This window comes from Oncorhynchus nerka, linkage group LG14 (genome assembly GCF_034236695.1).
Source record: "Oncorhynchus nerka isolate Pitt River linkage group LG14, Oner_Uvic_2.0, whole genome shotgun sequence".
Classification (NCBI taxonomy): Eukaryota; Metazoa; Chordata; class Actinopteri; order Salmoniformes; family Salmonidae; genus Oncorhynchus; species Oncorhynchus nerka.
In genome coordinates this window covers 100,401,564-100,422,510 of record NC_088409.1, presented here as the reverse complement: position 1 = coordinate 100,422,510, position 20,947 = coordinate 100,401,564, and the positions used below count along the sequence as shown (strand labels likewise).

General features: G+C 45.8%; 3 protein-coding genes across 3 annotated transcripts in view; 2 read left to right on the top strand and 1 right to left on the bottom strand.

Moving 5' to 3' along the window:
* st14a (ST14 transmembrane serine protease matriptase a) overlaps positions 1-8,907 on the top strand; it is a 78,052-nt gene extending 69,145 nt beyond the window's left edge. The window contains exons 15-20 of the mRNA XM_065000638.1: positions 1,933-1,951; positions 2,441-2,449; positions 2,593-2,712; positions 5,696-5,991; positions 6,187-6,323; positions 6,838-8,907. Coding sequence (XP_064856710.1) covers positions 1,933-1,951; positions 2,441-2,449; positions 2,593-2,712; positions 5,696-5,991; positions 6,187-6,323; positions 6,838-6,996 — 740 coding nt within the window. The 3' untranslated portion in view covers positions 6,997-8,907. The remainder of the gene's footprint in view (positions 1-1,932; positions 1,952-2,440; positions 2,450-2,592; positions 2,713-5,695; positions 5,992-6,186; positions 6,324-6,837) is intronic.
* Positions 8,908-9,007: 100 nt separating this feature from the next.
* On the bottom strand, positions 9,008-17,360 carry LOC115142009 (lipase member I-like). Its single transcript, XM_029681477.2, has 10 exons — positions 16,781-17,360; positions 16,183-16,589; positions 12,568-12,679; positions 12,335-12,436; positions 12,114-12,221; positions 11,565-11,732; positions 10,396-10,488; positions 10,162-10,273; positions 9,289-9,474; positions 9,008-9,100 (listed from the first exon to the last, which is right to left on the bottom strand). Exons 1-10 carry the CDS (start codon positions 16,878-16,880, stop codon positions 9,022-9,024), a joined length of 1,467 nt encoding a protein of 488 aa, XP_029537337.2. The 5' UTR covers positions 16,881-17,360; the 3' UTR covers positions 9,008-9,021.
* Positions 17,361-17,384: 24 nt separating this feature from the next.
* On the top strand, positions 17,385-20,511 carry LOC135575078 (probable ATP-dependent RNA helicase DHX34). Its single transcript, XM_065027246.1, has 3 exons — positions 17,385-18,410; positions 18,564-18,680; positions 20,494-20,511. Exons 1-3 carry the CDS (start codon positions 17,718-17,720, stop codon positions 20,509-20,511), a joined length of 828 nt encoding a protein of 275 aa, XP_064883318.1. The 5' UTR covers positions 17,385-17,717.
* The last annotated feature ends 436 nt before the right edge of the window (positions 20,512-20,947 follow it).

Genomic DNA, 20,947 nt, shown 5'->3' with positions numbered 1-20,947 from the left:
CTGTTGTTGACTAAATGTTAGTCTCAGTGTAGGAGTCTGTTGTTGACTAATACATTATTCTCAGTGTAGGAGTCTGTTGTTGACTAATACATTAGTCTCAGTGTAGGAGTCTGTTGTTGACTAATACATTAGTCTCCGTGTAGGAGTCTGTTGTTGACTAATACATTAGTCTCCGTGTAGGAGTCTGTTGTTGACTAATACATTAGTCTCAGTGTAGGAGTCTGTTGTTGACTAAATGTTAGTCTCAGTGTAGGAGTCTTTGTTGACTAAAATTAGTCTCAGTGTAGGAGTCTGTTGTTGACTAATTGTTAGTCTCAGTGTAGGAGTCTGTTGTTGACTAATAATTAGTCTCAGTGTAGGAGTCTGTTGTTGACTAATACATTAGTCTCAGTGTAGGAGTCTGTTGTTGACTAAATGTTAGTCTCAGTGTAGGAGTCTGTTGTTGACTAATACATTAGTCTCCGTGTAGGAGTCTGTTGTTGACTAAATGTTAGTCTCAGTGTAGGAGTCTGTTGTTGACTAATACATTATTCTCAGTGTAGGAGTCTGTTGTTGACTAATACATTAGTCTCAGTGTAGGAGTCTGTTGTTGACTAATACATTAGTCTCAGTGTAGGAGTCTGTTGTTGACTAATACATTAGTCTCCGTGTAGGAGTCTGTTGTTGACTAATACATTAGTCTCCGTGTAGGAGTCTGTTGTTGACTAAATGTTAGTCTCAGTGTAGGAGTCTGTTGTTGACTAATACATTAGTCTCAGTGTAGGAGTCTGTTGTTGACTAAATGCTAGTCTCAGTGTAGGAGTCTGTTGTTGACTAAATGTTAGTCTCAGTGTAGGAGTCTGTTGTTGACTAATACATTAGTCTCAGTGTAGGAGTCTGTTGTTGACTAATACATTATTCTCAGTGTAGGAGTCTGTTGTTGACTAATACATTAGTCTCAGTGTAGGAGTCTGTTGTTGACTAATACATTATTCTCAGTGTAGGAGTCTGTTGTTGACTGATACATTAGTCTCAGTGTAGGAGTCTGTTGTTGACTAATACATTAGTCTCCGTGTATGAGTCTGTTGTTGACTAAATGTTAGTCTCAGTGTAGGAGTCTGTTGTTGACTAATACATTAGTCTCAGTGTAGGAGTCTGTTGTTGACTAAATGTTAGTCTCAGTGTAGGAGTCTGTTGTTGACTAATACATTAGTCTCAGTGTAGGAGCCTGTTGTTGACTAATACATTAGTCTCAGTGTAGGAGTCTGTTGTTGACTAAATGTTAGTCTCAGTGTAGGAGTCTGTTGTTGACTAATACATTAGTCTCAGTGTAGGAGTCTGTTGTTGACTAATACATTAGTCTCAGTGTAGGAGTCTGTTGTTGACTAAATGTTAGTCTCAGTGTAGGAGTCTTTTGTTGACTAATACATTAGTCTCAGTGTAGGAGTCTGTTGTTGACTAATTGTTAGTCTCAGTGTAGGAGTCTGTTGTTGACTAATACATTAGTCTCAGTGTAGGAGTCTGTTGTTGACTAATACATTAGTCTCCGTGTAGGAGTCTGTTGTTGACTAAATGTTAGTCTCAGTGTAGGAGTCTGTTGTTGACTAATACATTAGTCTCAGTGTAGGAGTCTGTTGTTGACTAATACATTAGTCTCAGTGTAGGAGTCTGTTGTTGACTAATACATTAGTCTCCGTGTAGGAGTCTGTTGTTGACTAATACATTATTCTCAGTGTAGGAGTCTGTTGTTGACTAATACATTAGTCTCCGTGTAGGAGTCTGTTGTTGACTAATACATTAGTCTCAGTGTAGGAGTATGTTGTTGAATAATACATTAGTCTCCGTGTAGGAGTCTGTTGTTGACTAATACATTAGTCTCAGTGTAGGAGTCTGTTGTTGACTAATTGTTAGTCTCTGTGTAGGAGTCTGACTAAATGCTGATTTGTGTTTCAGATTGTGGGCGGAGCCTGTTGTTTAAAACATTAGTCTCAGTGTAGGAGTCTGTTGTTGACTAATACATTCGTCTCCGTGTAGGAGTCTCCACATTAAGTTGACTTGTGGTCTTCCATCATCAGCCAGCGCTGGCTGGTTACTGAGCTCACTGTTGTTGACTAAGACATTAGTCTCCGTGAGGAGTCTGTTGTTGACTAATACATTAGTCTCCGTGTAGGAGTCTGTTGTTGACTAATACATTCCAGGTTCCCAGCCAGGTGTATGGGAGTCTGTTGTTCAGTCCTAATACATTAGTCTCCAGGTATTCCCATGTATGGGAGTCTGTTGTTGAGTCCTAACCATTAGTCTCCGTCCAGGATTCTGTTGTTGTAATACATTAGTCTCCGTGTAGGAGTCTGTTGTTGACTCCAGGTATTAGTCCAGGTGTATGGGAGTCTGTTGTGTTCAATACATTAATCCAGGTGTGTCTCCAGTCTATTCCCAACCACATGGGAGTCTCAGTGTTCAGTCTAACCAGGTTGACTCCATTATTCCCAGCCAGGTGTATGGGAGTCTGTTGTTGACTAATTGTTAGTCCTAAGTCCTAAATGCTGATTTGTGTATTCCCAGATTGTGGGGGAGGTGTTTAGTCCTAACCAGGTGTGGTCCAGGTATTCCCAGCCAGGTGATGGGAGGGGAGTTCAGTCCTAACCAGGTCAGCCTCCACATTCCCAGCCACTGGTCTAACCGTGTGTGTGCTTCCATCATCAGCCAGCGCTGGCTGGTTACTGCTGCTCTCCTGTATTCCCAGCCAGGATGGGAGGTGTGTGACCAGGTACTTTCAGATGATTCTCCCTGTGTACGCCTGCCACCGTGTGTGTGTGTGTGTGTGTTCAGTCCTAACCAGGTGTGTCTCTCCAGGTATTCCCAGCCAGGTGTATGGGAGGTGTGTGTTCAGTCCTAACCAGGTGTGTCTCTCCAGGTATTCCCAGCCAGGTGTATGGGAGGTGTGTGTTCAGTCCTAACCAGGTGTGTCTCTCCAGGTATTCCCAGCCAGGTGTATGGGAGGTGTGTGTTCAGTCCTAACCAGGTGTCTCTCTCCAGGTATTCCCAGCCAGTTGTGTTCAGTCCTAACCAGGTGTGTCTCTCCAGGTATTCCCAACCAGGTGTATGGGAGGTGTGTGTTCAGTCCTAACCAGGTGTGTCTCTCCAGGTATTCCCAGCCAGGTGTATGGGAGGTGTGTGTGCAGTCCTAACCAGGTGTGTCTCTCCAGGTATTCCCAGCCAGGTGTATGGGAGGTGTGTGTTCAGTCCTAACCAGGTGTGTCTCTCCAGGTATTCCCAGCCAGGTGTATGGGAGGTGTGTGTTCAGTCCTAACCAGGTGTGTCTCTCCAGGTATTCCCAGCCAGTTGTGTTCAGTCCTAACCAGGTGTGTCTCTCCAGGTATTCCCAACCAGGTGTATGGGAGGTGTGTGTTCAGTCCTAACCAGGTGTGTCTCTCCAGGTATTCCCAGCCAGGTGTATGGGAGGTGTGTGTTCAGTCCTAATCAGGTGTCTCTCCAGGTATTCCCAGCCAGGTGTATGGGAGGTGTGTGTTCAGTCCTAACCAGGTGTGTCTCTCCAGGTATTCCCAGCCAGGTGTATGGGAGGTGTGTGTTCAGTCCTAACCAGGTGTGTCTCTCCAGGTATTCCCAGCCAGGTGTATAGGAGGTGTGTGTTCAGTCCTAACCAGGTGTGTCTCTCCAGGTATTCCCAGCCAGGTGTATGGGAGGTGTGTGTTCAGTCCTAACCAGGTGTGTCTCTCCAGGTATTCCCAGCCAGGTGTGTTCAGTCCTAACCAGGTGTGTCTCTCCAGGTATTCCCAGCCAGGTGTATGGGAGGTTTGTGTTCAGTCCTAACCAGGTGTGTCTCTCCAGGTATTCCCAGCCAGGTGTATGGGAGGTGTGTGTTCAGTCCTAACCAGGTGTGTGTCTCTCCAGGTATTCCCAGCCAGGTGTATGGGAGGTGTGTGTTCAGTCCTAACCAGGTGTGTCTCCCCAGGTATTCCCAGCCAGGTGTATGGGAGGTGTGTGTTCAGTCCTAACCAGGTGTGTCTCCCCAGGTATTCCCAGCCAGGTGTATGGGAGGTGTGTGTTCAGTCCTAACCAGGTGTGTCTCTCCAGGTATTCCCAGCCAGGTGTATGGGAGGTGTGTGTTCAGTCCTAACCAGGTGTGTCTCTCCAGGTATTCCCAGCCAGGTGTATGGGAGGTGTGTGTTCAGTCCTAACCAGGTGTCTCTCTCCAGGTATTCCCAGCCAGTTGTGTTCAGTCCTAACCAGGTGTGTCTCTCCAGGTATTCCCAACCAGGTGTATGGGAGGTGTGTGTTCAGTCCTAACCAGGTGTGTCTCTCCAGGTATTCCCAGCCAGGTGTATGGGAGGTGTGTGTGCAGTCCTAACCAGGTGTGTCTCTCCAGGTATTCCCAGCCAGGTGTATGGGAGGTGTGTGTTCAGTCCTAACCAGGTGTGTCTCTCCAGGTATTCCCAGCCAGGTGTATGGGAGGTGTGTGTTCAGTCCTAACCAGGTGTGTCTCTCCAGGTATTCCCAGCCAGTTGTGTTCAGTCCTAACCAGGTGTGTCTCTCCAGGTATTCCCAACCAGGTGTATGGGAGGTGTGTGTTCAGTCCTAACCAGGTGTGTCTCTCCAGGTATTCCCAGCCAGGTGTGTTCAGTCCTAACCAGGTGTGTCTCTCCAGGTATTCCCAGCCAGGTGTATGGGAGGTGTGTGTTCAGTCCTAATCAGGTGTGTCTCTCCAGGTATTCCCAGCCAGGTGTATGGGAGGTGTGTGTTCAGTCCTAACCAGGTGTGTCTCTCCAGGTATTCCCAGCCAGGTGTATGGGAGGTGTGTGTTCAGTCCTAACCAGGTGTGTCTCTCCAGGTATTCCCAGCCAGGTGTATAGGAGGTGTGTGTTCAGTCCTAACCAGGTGTGTCTCTCCAGGTATTCCCAGCCAGGTGTATGGGAGGTGTGTGTTCAGTCCTAACCAGGTGTGTCTCTCCAGGTATTCCCAGCCAGGTGTGTTCAGTCCTAACCAGGTGTGTCTCTCCAGGTATTCCCAGCCAGGTGTGTTCAGTCCTAACCAGGTGTGTCTCTCCAGGTATTCCCAGCCAGGTGTATGGGAGGTTTGTGTTCAGTCCTAACCAGGTGTGTCTCTCCAGGTATTCCCAGCCAGGTGTATGGGAGGTGTGTGTTCAGTCCTAACCAGGTGTGTGTCTCTTCAGGTATTCCCAGCCAGGTGTATGGGAGGTGTGTGTTCAGTCCTAACCAGGTGTGTCTCCCCAGGTATTCCCAGCCAGGTGTATGGGAGGTGTGTGTTCAGTCCTAACCAGGTGTGTCTCCCCAGGTATTCCCAGCCAGGTGTATGGGAGGTGTGTGTTCAGTCCTAACCAGGTGTGTCTCTCCAGGTATTCCCAGCCAGGTGTATGGGAGGTGTGTGTTCAGTCCTAACCAGGTGTGTCTCTCCAGGTATTCCCAGCCAGGTGTATGGGAGGTGTGTGTTCAGTCCTAACCAGGTGTGTCTCTCCAGGTATTCCCAGCCAGGTGTATGGGAGGTGTGTGTTCAGTCCTAACCAGGTGTGTCTCTCCAGGTATTCCCAGCCAGGTGTATGGGAGGTGTGTGTTCAGTCCTAACCAGGTGTGTCTCCCCAGGTATTCCCAGCCAGGTGTATGGGAGGTGTGTGTTCAGTCCTAACCAGGTGTGTCTCCCCAGGTATTCCCAGCCAGGTGTATGGGAGGTGTGTGTTCAGTCCTAACCAGGTGTGTCTCTCCAGGTATTCCCAGCCAGGTGTATGGGAGGCGTACCTAGGCCTTCACGTCCAGAAGCAGAACATTAAGAACGTTCAGAAGAGGAACCTGCGTCAGGTGATCTCCCACCCGTACTATAATGCCTATACCTTCGACAACGACATCGCTCTGATGGAGCTAGACAGCCCTGTGACCTTCTCTGATTACATCAGACCCATCTGTCTGCCCTCCCCACAACACACCTTCCCCCAGGGCAACTCTGTCTGGATCACAGGTTGGGGCGCCACACGAGAGGGAGGTGAGTGAGATTGTGGATGGGCTCGGTTTTCATTATACCGTATTAGTTATTATAACTATATACTGCATAATAGTTGTGTTTGTTACCGAGTAGTTATTTAATAACAATGTTATAATATGTTAAATGGTAATGCCTATTTCCTGCATGGTGATAAGAACTAATGTGTCATTGGATGTATGTATGTATGTATGTTAGGCTCTGGTGCATCCATCCTGCAGAAGGCCCAGGTCCGTATCATCAACAGTACTGTCTGTAACCGCCTGATGGGAGGACAGATCACCTCCAGGATGACGTGTGCTGGTGTGCTGACTGGAGGTGTGGACGCATGTCAGGTACTGAACTCTCTGTCCCTATGAACTACCCGGCCATAATATAGGGCTGCTCTGGTCAACAGTAGTACTGAGATAGGATGATATATATATAACCACAGGGCTCTGGTCAACAGTAGTACTGAGATAGGATGATATATATAACCACAGGGCTCTGGTCAACAGTAGTACTGAGATAGGATGATATATATATAACCACAGGGCTCTGGTCAACAGTAGTACTGAGATAGGATGATATATATAACCACAGGGCTCTGGTCAACAGTAGTACTGAGATAGGATGATATATATATAACCACAGGGCTCTGGTCAACAGTAGTACTGAGATAGGATGATATATATATAACCACAGGGCTCTGGTCAACAGTAGTACTGAGATAGGATGATATATATATAACCACAGGGCTCTGGTCAACAGTAGTACTGAGATAGGATGATATATATATAACCACAGGGCTTTGGTCAACAGTAGTGCTGAGATAGGATGATATATATAACCATACACTTTCTCTCTCAGGGGGATTCTGGCGGGCCTCTGTCCAGTCCTGGTACTAGTCGTATGTTCCTGGCTGGAGTGGTGAGTTGGGGTGACGGCTGTGCCCGTCGGGACAAGCCTGGGATCTACAGCACCGTCACCATGTTCAGGGGCTGGATCAAGGAGAAGACTGGCGTGTAACAGGACACGGGGAAACGACTAGGACAACCGGTCGATGAACACGCCAGTACTGTACAGATTACTGGTTCGCCAGGACTCGCCCTCTATACCCTCCTCCTCTCCCTTCCATTATCCAGGAGTGATGAACACGCCAGTACTGTACAGATTACTGGTTCGACAGGACTCGCCCTCTATACCCTCCTCCTCTCCCTTCCATTATCCAGGAGTGATGAACACGCCAGTACTGTACAGATTACTGGTTCGACAGGACTCGCCCTCTATACCCTCCTCCTCTCCCTTCCATTATCCAGGAGTGATGAACACGCCAGTACTGTACAGATTACTGGTTCGACAGGACTCGCCCTCTATACCCTCCTCCTCTCCCTTCCATTATCCAGGAGTGATGAACACGCCAGTACTGTACAGATTACTGGTTCGACAGGACTCGCCCTCTATACCCTCCTCCTCTCCCTTCCATTATCCAGGAGTGATGAACACGCCAGTACTGTACAGATTACTGGTTCGACAGGGACTCGCCCTCTATACCCTCCTCCTCTCCCTTCCATTATCCAGGAGTGATGAACACGCCAGTACTGTACAGATTACTGGTTCGACAGGACTCGCCCTCTATACCCTCCTCCTCTCCCTTCCATTATCCAGGAGTGATGAACACGCCAGTACTGTACAGATTACTGGTTCGACAGGACTCGCCCTCTATACCCTCCTCCTCTCCCTTCCATTATCCAGGAGTGGTGAACTATTTTACAAGCTTTGATCTCAGGCCTCACAATGCACTCCCTTTCATATCGATGGACTATGGACCGTTGGTTGGGTTTTCTCTGTTGAAAGGCACATGCCTTCATGTCATAATGACTGGTGTCTGAATGTGTAGTTTTTGTTATGAGGAGGAATAGGTGGTTTTGTGGGGAAAGTGTTTTTAAGAATTGTAAATAATGTCAAATTTTGTGTTTTTTTTTTTAATATTTTTTTTTAGATATATTAGTTTTGCCCATTGCAATCAGTCATTTGGATTGAATACACACAACATTTTCTGGTACGTTTTGCATAGGTAGGATTTGGGCAATTTTTTAAGGAGTAACTGTAGAAAAACTGTTACATGCGCGTACACAAGGAGACGATGTGTTCCGTTGCTTGTTTTGTCATTGGATTTGAATCGTTTCCCCATAGGTTTGTTTTCTCTTTACGTCCTCTTTTAGAACGGTCTCTTAAATGTGAATTCAGACTCTTTGACTTGTTGCCCTTGTACTCATGAAGGGGGGGGAGGTTGCATTCCAAATGGCGCCATATTCCCTTATGAAGTGCACTACTTTTGACCAGGATCCATAAGGGCTCTGTTTTTTTTTTTAAAGGTGGTACACTATGTATGGAATCGGGTGCCATTTGGAACACAGGGCTCAAACAGACGGTATGGAGCTGGGGTCACTATCTACTATGATTTGGTATTTGACACAATCGTTTTTTTGTTGAAATACCAGGAAGTCCTGATGCGACATGATGATGAATAATTATTAGTTTTTTAAATGTGATTTATTCCTTGATCTTCTTCTTCTTCTTCTTCTTCTTCTTCTTCTTCTTCTTCTTCTTCTTCTTCTTCTTCTTCTTCTTCTTCTTCTTCTTCTTCTTCTTCTTCTTCTTCTTCTTTTTTCTCTCCTCCCAACTTTATTTTTCATTTCATTTGGGTCCAACGTCATACGCTTTCATAATCAGAATAAAGCTTCATCAGAGATCGTCTGTTCGGTTAGCATTGTGCATATAAATACATACATTTTTTTTTTTTGAGGACATATACAAATTATCGAATTTTAACTTAGAAATTAAAAACATTATCCAGCATTTATCAAATCAACCACTTTTACTGTAATTGTGTTTGTTTTTTTAATATAAGTGTTTAAAATAAATATGAACAACCAACCTTTTGTATTTTCTTCAGTATATTTTAATGGTTCAATTCTGATTATTTTAATTATTAATTACCCAGCACAGCATTTGACCTCCCTGAAAAGCCCCCCCCCCCCCCGTCCATCTTCACTCTTCCTTCTGCAGAGACACATCTACTCTGTGATTCTCCACTGCGGTAACACTCCGGGTCCTGTAAGATACTAGCCTGTGGGATGTAGTACAACAAAAACAGCTTTGTTTGAGTCTCGTGCTCCCAGACATCACACAGACGACCCCGAGGGGGGCGGGGGGGGTCGGGAAAGGGCTTTCGTGTTCTTTTTTTTTTTAGCAAATGGAAGGAGAGTTGAGTTTTTTCATCTGTGTCATGTTGATGTAGTGATGCTATTTACTTACCCCTGGTGTCTGGGTAGTTGTGTAAGGACTAGATGACTGATGTGAATCCGTCTCTTCCTCCAGGCCAAGTACAGGAGGCGTTGAGAGTAGAAGTGAAGTACTATGGTTCTGAACTCTTGAACAGTGTGGTGTATGGAAACCAGGAACTGGTGTATCTGATGAGACTCAAACTGCATCAGGGAAGGACTGGACACAATGGTCAACGGCACGTTAGAGTTGGCAAGACAATCACCGGATAAAGACATTAACTGCATCCCAAATAGCACCCTGTTACCTATATAGTACACAGCATTAGACCAGGGCCCTATGGGAATATATAGTACACAGCATTAGACCAGGGCCCTATGGGAATATATAGTACACAGCATTAGACCAGGGCCCTATGGGAATATATAGTACACAGCATTAGACCAGGGCCCTATGGGAATATATAGTACACAGCATTAGACCAGGGCCCTATGGGAATATATAGTACACAGCATTAGACCAGGGCCCTATGGGGGGATATATAGTATACAGCATTAGACCAGGGCCCTATGGGAATATATAGTACACAGCATTAGACCAGGGCCCTATGGGGATATAGTGCACAGCATTAGACCAGGGCCCTATGGGGATATATAGTATACAGCATTAGACCAGGGCCCTATGGTGATATAGTGCACAGCATTAGACCAGGGCCCTATGGGAATATATAGTATACAGCATTAGACCAGGGCCCTATGGGGATATATAGTATACAGCATTAGACCAGGGCCCTATGGGGATATATAGTATACAGCATTAGACCAGGGCCCTATGGGGATAATAGTGCACCATATCGGGAATAGGGTCCCATCAGACATTTAATAAATGAAGAACCAGGTGTCTCACCCGGACACCAACATGACAGGTGTTTTCCTGACGTCTCCCTTCAGCTGAATAAACAGCTGGGCTTCTAACGAGGTGTTTCCCTCCAGGTGCACCTCCAACAGGAACGGCGTCACTAGAAGGGTCATAAAGCAGGTTAAACCAACTGTTCCTGTTCCAGTTCCTGTTCCTGTTCCAGTTCCTGCCCTATAGGAAGGAACGGTAACCGTGTGACAGTGTGTGTCCTGAGTTTCTGACCGCAGAAAGGCTCCGTTGCTGTGATGTCCAGGACCGCGGTCAGGGGCTGGAAGGCGATTGGTCGATCTGGAGGCAGCCAGCTGATGTCGTAGCCTATAGGAGAGAAGAACCAATAGCTGATGGTGTCTTGATGATGAAAACAGCCAATCATCAACAACAGTTTCTTCATGTGTGAAATACTCGTCTTTGTTCAGAGAAAGAGAGAAATGTGTGTCAGAGAGTTATGCTGTCTACATTATCTTGTCTCTTACCCAGCTGGTCTACATGATCTTGTCTCTTACCTAGCTGGTCTACATTATCTTGTCTCTTACCCAGCTGGTCTACATTATCTTGTATCTTACCCAGCTGGTCTACATGATCTTGTATCTTACCCAGCTAGTCTACATGATCTTGTATCTTACCCAGCTGGTCTACATGATCTTGTATCTTACCCAGCTAGTCTACATGATCTTGTATCTTACCCAGCTGGTCTACATGATCTTGTATCTTACCCAGCTGGTCTACATGATCTTGTATCTTACCCAGCTGGGGGCAGATGTTGAGGCCAGGGTGGTGACAGTGTGTATCTTACCCGGCTGGGGGCAGATGTTGAGGCCAGGGTGGTGTCAGTGTGTATCTTACCCAGCTGGGGGCAGATGTTGAGGCCAGGGTGGTGACAGTGTGTATCTTACCCAGCTGGGGGCAGATGTTGAGGCCAGGGTGGTGACAGTGTGTATCTTACCCAGCTGGGGGCAGATGTTGAGGCCAGGGTTGTGACAGTGTATATCTTACCCAGCTGGGGGCAGATGTTGAGGCCAGGGTGGTGACAGTGTGTATCTTACCCAGCTGGGAGCAGATGTTGAGGCCAGGGTGGTGACAGTGTATCTTACCCAGCTGGGGGCAGATGTTGAGGCCAGGGTGGTGACAGTGTGTATCTTACCCAGCTGGGGGCAGATGTTGAGGCCAGGGTGGTGACAGTGTGTATCTTACCCAGCTGGGGGCAGATGTTGAGGCCAGGGTGGTGACAGTGTGTATCTTACCCAGCTGGGGGCAGATGTTGAGGCCAGGGTGGTGACAGTGTGTATCTTACCCAGCTGGGAGCAGATGTTGAGGCCAGGGTGGTGACAGTGTGTATCTTACCCAGCTGGGGGCAGATGTTGAGGCCAGGGTGGTGACAGTGTGTATCTTACCCAGCTGGGGGCAGATGTTGAGGCCAGGGTGATGACAGTGTGTACAGCGAGCCCTCTGGAAGTCCTCTACTCCCTGGCAGGGGAAGGCTGTGAGAGGGCAGGAGGACCGGATGGAGCTGGTGAACAACCTATAGGCCCGTTGATGACTGCACAGCAAGTACTGCTCCCCTGGAAACACACCTTGACCTTTATTGGGCTGAATCTTGTCCTGAAGGCAGAACTGAGCGGTCCACACTACATGGGATAGCTGCAAAGCTATATATCTTAACAATTAATGGAGAAAAAAAAGTGTTTTTTGATCTTAATTTAAGGTTAGGTATAAAGTTAGCAGTGTGTTTTAAGGTTAGGTTGAAAATCAGATCTCTATGACTTTGTGACTGTGCAAGCTAGTGACTACCCTGCAGAACTGCCTCAAATATATGAGTCACCCCAACCTCTGTGTTATAGTAGATAGCCTAAAGGACACAGCTTTCCCTGGTCAGGTCACATGGGCCCCAGGCATGATGTTTGTTATAATATTTTAGATGATAATAAAAACCTGTCACACACTTTTCATGAGAGCCTGAGGACAACCAGGGAGTTGATGTCCTCTGCCGATGTAGAAATCAACATGACCCAACGGTCTAGGAACCCCCAGGGGAGCTACCGGCTCATTGGCTGAAAAATACACCAGGTAATGAACTTAGTGATTGGTTCAAAATGTCTAAATAAATCTACTATGCTATCAGGTGTAACTACATGGTTTACTAGGTATGTGTAGAGTTCCTCACGGTTGAAGTTGGTGTGAATCACGTCCACGTACTGGGCATCAGTGTGATCCAGAGACAGGCTGCTGTCTGCCTCGGAAAACACCGGTGAGAACGGATCCAGGCCTGAGTTGGATCAAACCACATCTTATTATTTAAAAATTTTTAAAGAACAAAACACTCAATTTGACCTGTCGGTTCATCCGAAACTCAGAATGGACTGTTACCAGATGTAACCCTATATTACGTCTCAGTACCTGTGATCCTGCCAATAGTTCCCTCCAAACAGGCCCCGGTCACACCAGCTACATGGGCCCCAACACCAAACCCTACCAGGTGGAACAGCTCTGGAGAAGAGCCCTGGTCCTCCTGAGGAATAAACATCAACATGGGGCGGCAGCGTAGCCTAGTGGTTAGAGCGTTGGACTAGTAACCAGAAGGTTGCAAGTTCAAACCCTCGAGCTGACAAGGTACAAATCTGTTGTTCTGCCCCTGAACAGGCAGTTAACCCACTGTTCCTAGGCCGTCATTGAAAATAATAATTTGTTCTTAACTGAATTGCCTAGTTAAATTAAGGTTAACATTTTAAAAAAAAAACATATCTACTACACTATAACACAGTTACTCATGTTCAATTTGGGCCAGTTTCCCTGACCCAGTTAAAGCATATTACTGTGTACCCACCAGTAGGGTCTGTAGTGTCTGTGTACCCACCAGTAGGGTCTGTATGGTCTGTGTACCCACCAGTAGTGTCTGTGTACCCACCAGTAGGGTCTGTATGGTCTGTGTACCCACCAGTAGGGTCTGTATGGTCTGTGTACCCACCAGTAGTGTCTGTATGGTCTGTGTACCCACCAGTAGTGTCTGTATGGTCTGTGTACCCACCAGTAGGGTCTGTGTACCCACCAGTAGTGTCTGTGTACCCACCAGTAGTGTCTGTATGGTCTGTGTACCCACCAGTAGGGTCTGTATGGTCTGTGTACCCACCAGTAGTGTCTGTGTGGTCTGTGTACCCACCAGTAGTGTCTGTGTACCCACCAGTAGTGTCTGTGTACCCACCAGTAGTGTCTGTATGGTCTGTGTACCCACCAGTAGGGTATGTATGGTCTGTGTACCCACCAGTAGTGTCTGTGTGGTCTGTGTACCCACCAGTAGGGTCTGTATGGTCTGTGTACCCACCAGTAGGGTCTGTGTACCCACCAGTAGTGTCTGTATGGTCTGTGTACCCACCAGTAGGGTCTATTCAATCAATCCCTATACCAGTCCACCATTGTTCCTGTTCCCAAGAAAGCTAAGGTAACTGAGCTAAATGACTACCGCCCCGTAGCACTCACTTCCGTCATCATGAAGTGCTTTGAGAGACTAGTCAAGGACCATATCACCTCCACCCTACCTGACACCCTAGACCCACTCCAATTTGCTTACCGCCCAAATAGGTCCACAGACGATGCAATCTCAACCACACTGCACACTGCCCTAACCCACCTGGACAAGAGGAATACCTATGTGAGAATGCTGTTCATCGACTACAGCTCGGCATTCAACACCATAGTACCCTCCAAGCTCGTCATCAAGCTCGAGACCCTGGGTCTCGACCCCGCCCTGTGCAACTGGGTACTGGACTTCCTGACGGGCCGCCCCCAGGTTGTGAGGGTAGGCAACAACATCTCCTCCCCGCTGATCCTCAACACGGGGGCCCCACAAGGGTGCGTTCTGAGCCCTCTCCTGTACTCCCTGTTCACCCACGACTGCGTGGCCACGCACGCCTCCAACTCAATCATCAAGTTTGCGGACGACACAACAGTGGTAGGCTTGATTACCAACAACGACGAGACGGCCTACAGGGAGGAGGTGAGGGCCCTCGGAGTGTGGTGTCAGGAAAATAACCTCACACTCAACGTCAACAAAACTAAGGAGATGATTGTGGACTTCAGGAAACAGCAGAGGGAACACCCCCCTATCCACATCGATGGAACAGTAGTGGAGAGGGTAGCAAGTTTCAAGTTCCTCGGCATACACATCACAGACAAACTGAATTGGTCCACTCACACTGACAGCGTCGTGAAGAAGGCGCAGCAGCGCCTCTTCAACCTCAGGAGGCTGAAGAAATTTGGCTTGTCACCAAAAGCACTCACAAACTTCTACAGATGCACAATCGAGAGCATCCTGGCGGGCTGTATCACCGCCTGGTACGGCAACTGCTCCGCCCTCAACCGTAAGGCTCTCCAGAGGGTAGTGAGGTCTGCACAACGCATCACCGGGGGCAAACTACCTGCCCTCCAGGACACCTACACCACCCGATGTTACAGGAAGGCCATAAAGATCATCAAGGACATCAACCACCCGAACCACTGCCTGTTCACCCCGCTATCATCCAGAAGGCGAGGTCAGTACAGGTGCATCAAAGCTGGGACCGAGAGACTGAAAAACAGCTTCTATCTCAAGGCCATCAGACTGTTAAACAGCCACCACTAACATTGAGTGGCTGCTGACAACACACTGTCATTGACACTGACCCAACTCCAGCCACTTTAATAATGGGAATTGATGGGAAATGTTGTAAATATATCACTAGCCACTTTAAACAATGCTACCTTATATAATGTTACTTACCCTACATTATTCATCTCATATGCATACGTATATACTGTACTCTACATCATCGACTGCATCCTTATGTAATACATGTATCACTAGCCACTTTAACTATGCCACTTTGTTTACTTTGTCTACATTCTCATCTCATATGTATATACTGTACTCGATACCATCTACTGTATGCTGCTCTGTACCATCACTCATTCATATATCCTTATGTACATATTCTTTATCCCCTTACACTGTGTATAAGACAGTAGTTTTGGAATTGTTAGTTAGATTACTTGTTGGTTATCACTGCATTGTCGGAACTAGAAGCACAAGCATTTCGCTACACTCGCATTAACATCTGCTAACCATGTGTATGTGACAAATAACATTTGATTTGATTTGATTTGTATGGTCTGTGTACCCACCAGTAGTGTCTGTATGGTCTGTGTACCCACCAGTAGTGTTTGTGTACCCACCAGTAGTGTCTGTATGGTCTGTGTACCCACCAGTAGTGTCTGTATGGTCTGTGTACCCACCAGTAGTGTCTGTGTACCCACCAGTAGTGTCTGTATGGTCTGTTTACCCACCAGTAGTGTCTGTGTGGTCTGTGTACCCACCAGTAGTGTCTGTGTAACCACCAGTAGTGTCTGTATGGTCTGTGTACCCACCAGTAGTGTCTGTGTACCCACCAGTAGTGTCTGTATGGTCTGTGTACCCACCAGTAGTGTCTGTGTACCCACCAGTAGTGTCTGTATGGTCTGTTTACCCACCAGTAGTGTCTGTGTGGTCTGTGTACCCACCAGTAGTGTCTGTATGGTCTGTTTACCCACCAGTAGTGTCTGTATGGTCTGTGTACCCACCAGTAGTGTCTGTATGGTCTGTGTACCCACCAGTAGTGTCTGTATGGTCTGTGTACCCACCAGTAGTGTCTGTATGGTATGTGTACCCACCAGTAGTGTCTGTATGGTCTGTGTACCCACCAGTAGGGTCTGTGTACCCACCAGTAGTGTCTGTATGGTCTGTGTACCCACCAGTAGTGTCTGTATGGTCTGTTTACCCACCAGTAGTGTCTGTATGGTCTGTGTACCCACCAGTAGTGTCTGTGTGGTCTGTGTACCCACCAGTAGGGTCTGTATGGTCTGTGTACCCACCAGTAGTGTCTGTATGGTCTGTGTACCCACCAGTAGTGTCTGTGTACCCACCAGTAGTGTCTGTATGGTCTGTTTACCCACCAGTAGTGTCTGTATGGTCTGTTTACCCACCAGTAGTGTCTGTGTACCCACCAGTAGTGTCTTTATGGTCTGTGCCAGCTTCTCTCCCACCTGCCTGGCTCCTTCTGTGATCTCCTGCTCTGGGGGCAGCAGCCAATCAGCTACCAGGACATTAACCAGCCCTGCCTCTAACAGCTCCCCCGCCATCACCCTCGCCCAGCTGGGCTGCAGCCTGGCTGGCCTCCTGCCCGGGACAATCACAACTGTGGGGCTGAGGGGGCTCCAGGCCACAGGACCAGGGGCCAGTCCTGGGAAGCCTGGTGGAAGTGGAGGGAGGCCCTGGCCAGATGGGAGGCCTGAAGGAGGGAGATCTAAGGGGTAACCACAGGGACCCTGCTCAGAGGAGAAGCTGAGGAGCCTCACCAGAAGAGAGGGAGGGCTGAGACAGAGGAACTCAGAGCAGTGGGCATGTTGGTCACCTGTGAGAAGAGAATATCTGTAAACATCAATCATGTTGTTAACATATGACTACATTTTAGGTTATTGTGAGGACTTCTCCCCAGTAAATCATGATTAGACAGCCAGTAGTTTTGGAAAATGTGAGTTTTTAATTTGAATTGACCTCTAATGTGCAGCTGAGCTAATCACACAGTAATCGCCCCCATAGTACCTGTGGCAGGACCAGACAGAAGACAGAAGGTCAGTAGAGACCAGACGACCAAGCTGCCGTCAGCTCCAGAGTTCTCCACACCTCCACCTGTTCTCTCCATTTCCCCAGCCACAATGCAAATCTCCCTACCTGCTATACAGCCTTCTGTACCCTGACAATCTGATAAGCCTCAGTGGAGGTGGAGACTGGAGTGTTTCTGATGAAAATACCGTAGAGAGCAGTAGAGCTTTTGTGAGCCAGCCCTTTCTTGATCAGTGCAGAGTGAAAATTCAACTACAAAGAATGCAGTTAAAGATGTTTCTAAAAAATGAATAATTGCAACCGGTAAAATGATCTGAATATTGCATGTGTTTGCTATTACAGTGTTCACAAGAAACATAACATAAAGAACCAAACATGGTTTGAGATTTCATTTAAAACATTTCCAATAAAGTATTTGATTTGTCAATGGCCAACTTGTTCTCAATTAGCCTACCTGGTTAAATAAAAGTGAAATAAAAAAAAATGTGAAAGAAATCAACTTCTCCATGCGGAACTTTAATACCCAATGGCAGCAGTTGTCGTCGGACAATAGTTCAGACGGACCGTCCTTATTATTGTTCCGCTGCTAACTTCATTTTTCTGTTGGCGCTGTCTTGAATATTGATCTGATGAAACACGAAATCATAACCTAGACGGATTACTGGATTGATTATGTGTATTTGGATTATTAAATAAACCAAGATAACCTTTAGCTATAGCTAGCTTACACATTATTTATCTTGAATGCAAATGAGTTGCTAGTTATTAGCCAACTACTCTACTAGCTAACTAGTTCTATGTTAGAGACCCTTGACTATTGAGTGAGCGTCTAGCTAGTCTTAATGACTTACTAATCATCTGGTTGACTTTATGTCAGAGTCGTGAGTTTGTGTTATCTAAAGCTGTAACGTTAGAGATGTCAGAGAGGAGAAGAGACCGCCGTAGCTGGGACTGGGACAACCCTCAGTGCCGAGCTCAGATGGACCAAATCTTCTTCCGCCGGCATGACTACATCCAGAACGGAACCACGGAACACAAAGAGTTCTGGAACTTCTTCGACCGCTTCCAGAGGTTCAAAACCAAGAAGGACATGTCAGGGGGCAGCAGGAAGGAAGACATGGAGGAGGGCAGAGACAGAAAGAAGACCGTAGATCTGGGTCTGCCTAAAGAATATGATGCCCGCTATCGGATCAACGTGTCAGTTTGTACCAAAGACACAGAGGAGAGGCTGGAGACGGGGAGGTCTGATCAGAGACACAGACACAGCTCCTCAGGCCCAGGGAGTCAGGATGTAGCTGATTGTCGCCTTGCTTTACTGCACTTCCTGGACTTCAGCCAAAGGCAGAGCTTTGGGAAGCTGGCCAAGTTGAGGACGGAGCAGAAAGCCCTTCCTATCTTTCAGTACCGGGACCGGATCGTGGAGTTGGTGCGGGCTAACCCGGTAGTAGTGGTGGCGGGGGATACAGGCTGTGGAAAGTCCACCCAGGTCCCCCAGTACCTCCTCTCCTCTGGGTTCAGTCACATAGCTTGCACTCAGCCTCGGCGGATTGCCTGTATCTCCCTCGCCAAGAGGGTCAGTATCGAGAGTCTCAACCAGTACGGCTCCAAGGTAAGTAGTGGTGTAGTAAGAAGCTGACCCTGAAAAATAAAAAAAAATCACAATATTTTACACCTTACACAAAGACCAAATCAACACTCAGACATTTAGCAGAACTACAAGCAGAAAAACCCAAACTGACACACAACTGTGTTTTATCTGCAGGTTGGCTATCAGATCCGTTTCGAGGGGACTCGTACCCCGTCCACCAAGCTGTTGTTCCTGACAGAGGGGTTACTACTGAGACAGATACAGGCTGACGGGGCCCTGGAGCAGTACCAGGTATTATAATATACAGTACCATGTATTATAATATACAGTACCAGGTAGTATAATATACAGTACCATGTATTATAATATACAGTACCAGGTAGTATAATATACAGTACCATGTAGTATAATATACAGTACCAGGTAGTATAATATACAGTACCAGGTATTATAATATACAGTACCATGTATTATAATATACAGTACCAGGTATTATAATATACAGTACCAGGTATTATAATATACAGTACCAGGTAGTATAATATACAGTACCAGGTAGTATAATATACAGTACCAGGTAGTATAATATACAGTACCATGTATTATAATATACAGTACCAGGTAGTATAATATACAGTACCATGTATTATAATATACAGTACCAGGTAGTATAATATACAGTACCAGTCAAAAGTTCGGACACACCTACTCATTCAAGGGTTTTTATTTATTTTTTACTATTTTCTACATTGTAGAATAACAGTGTAGACATCAAAACTATGAAATAACACATATGGAGTCATGTAGTAACCAAAAAAAGTGTTAAACAAATCAAAATATATTTGAGATCTTCAAAGTAGCCACCCTTTGCCTTGATGACAGCTTTGCACACTCTTTGGCATTCTCTCAACCAGCTTCATGAGTAGGTGTGTCCAAATTTTTGACTGGTACTGTATAACAGGTAATATAATATATAATACTGTATATACCAGGTAATATAATATATACCAGGTAATATAATATATACCCGGTAATAAAATATATATACTCGGTCATATAATATACAGTACCAGTGAAAAGTTTTAGAACACCTACTCATTCAAGGGTTTTTCTATATTTGTACTATTTTCACCATTGTAGATTAAATAGTGAAGACATCAAAAAGTATGAAATAACACATATGCAATCATGTAGTAACCAAAAAAAGTGTTAAACAAATCAACACATATTTTATATTTTAGAAGTAGCCACCCTTTTGCCTTTCTCTCAACCAGAGTGCCTGGACACAGCCCTTAGCCGTGGTATATTAACCATATACCCCGAACCCCCGAGGTTCCTTATTGCTATGATAAACTGGTTATCAACTAAATTAGACAAATTCATGTTTTGTTATACCCGTGGTATACGGTCTGATATACCACGCCTGTCAGCCAATCAGCTTTCAAGGCTTCAACCACCCAGTTTTATAATATATATACCAGGTAAATATAATATATAATACATATGAATATAAAATATACTGGATAATATACAGTGCCTTCTGATAGTATTCAGAGCCCCTGATTTATTTTCCCACATTTTGCTACTTTACAGCCTTATTTCTAAATAAGGTATTCTTGTTTTGTTTGTTTTTTTAACACATTTTCAAAATATTCTAAAAACCTGGTTTCGCTTTGTCATTATGGGGTATTGTGATGTCATTATGGGGTATTGTGATGTCATTATGGGGTATTGTGATGTCATTATGGGGTATTGTGATGTCATTATGGGGTATTGTGATGTCATTATGGGGTATTGTGATGTCATTATGGGGTATTGTGATGTCATTATGGGGTATTGTGATGTCATTATGGGGTATTGTGTGTAAATTGCTGAGGATTTCTATTTATTTAATCAATTTTAGAATTAAAAAAAAACGATTTAATCCATTTTAGAATAAGGCTGTAATGTAAAAAAAAAAAAAAAAATCAAGTCAAGGGGTCTGAAAACTCTCTGAAGGAACTGTGTATATGCCAGGTGGGTTACAGAACAGACAGATAACTTTACTCTCACTATATCTAGGGGTTTTATGCTTTTCTAGGGTTGTGTCCCAATTGTTCCATAGGGCTCTGGTCTAAAGTAGTGCACTATTTAGGGAATAGGGTTCTATAGGGCTCTGGTCTAAAGTAGTGCACTATTTAGGGAATAGGGTTCTATAGGGCTCTGGTCTAATTTAGTGCACTATATAGGGAATAGGGCTCTGGTCTAAAGTAGTGCACTATTTAGGGAATAGGGTTCTATAGGGCTCTGGTCTAATGTAGTGCACTATTTAGGGAATAGGGTTCTATAGGGCTCTGGTCTAATTTAGTGCACTATATAGGGAATAGGGCTCTGGTCTAAAGTAGTGCACTATATAGGGAATAGGGCTCTGGTCTAAAGTAGTGCACTATATAGGGAATAGGGCTCTGGTCTAAAGTAGTGTACTATATAGGGAATAGGGCTCTGGTCTAAAGTAGTGTACTATATAGGGAATAGGGCTCTGGTCTATAGTAGTGCACTATATAGGGAATAGGGGTCTG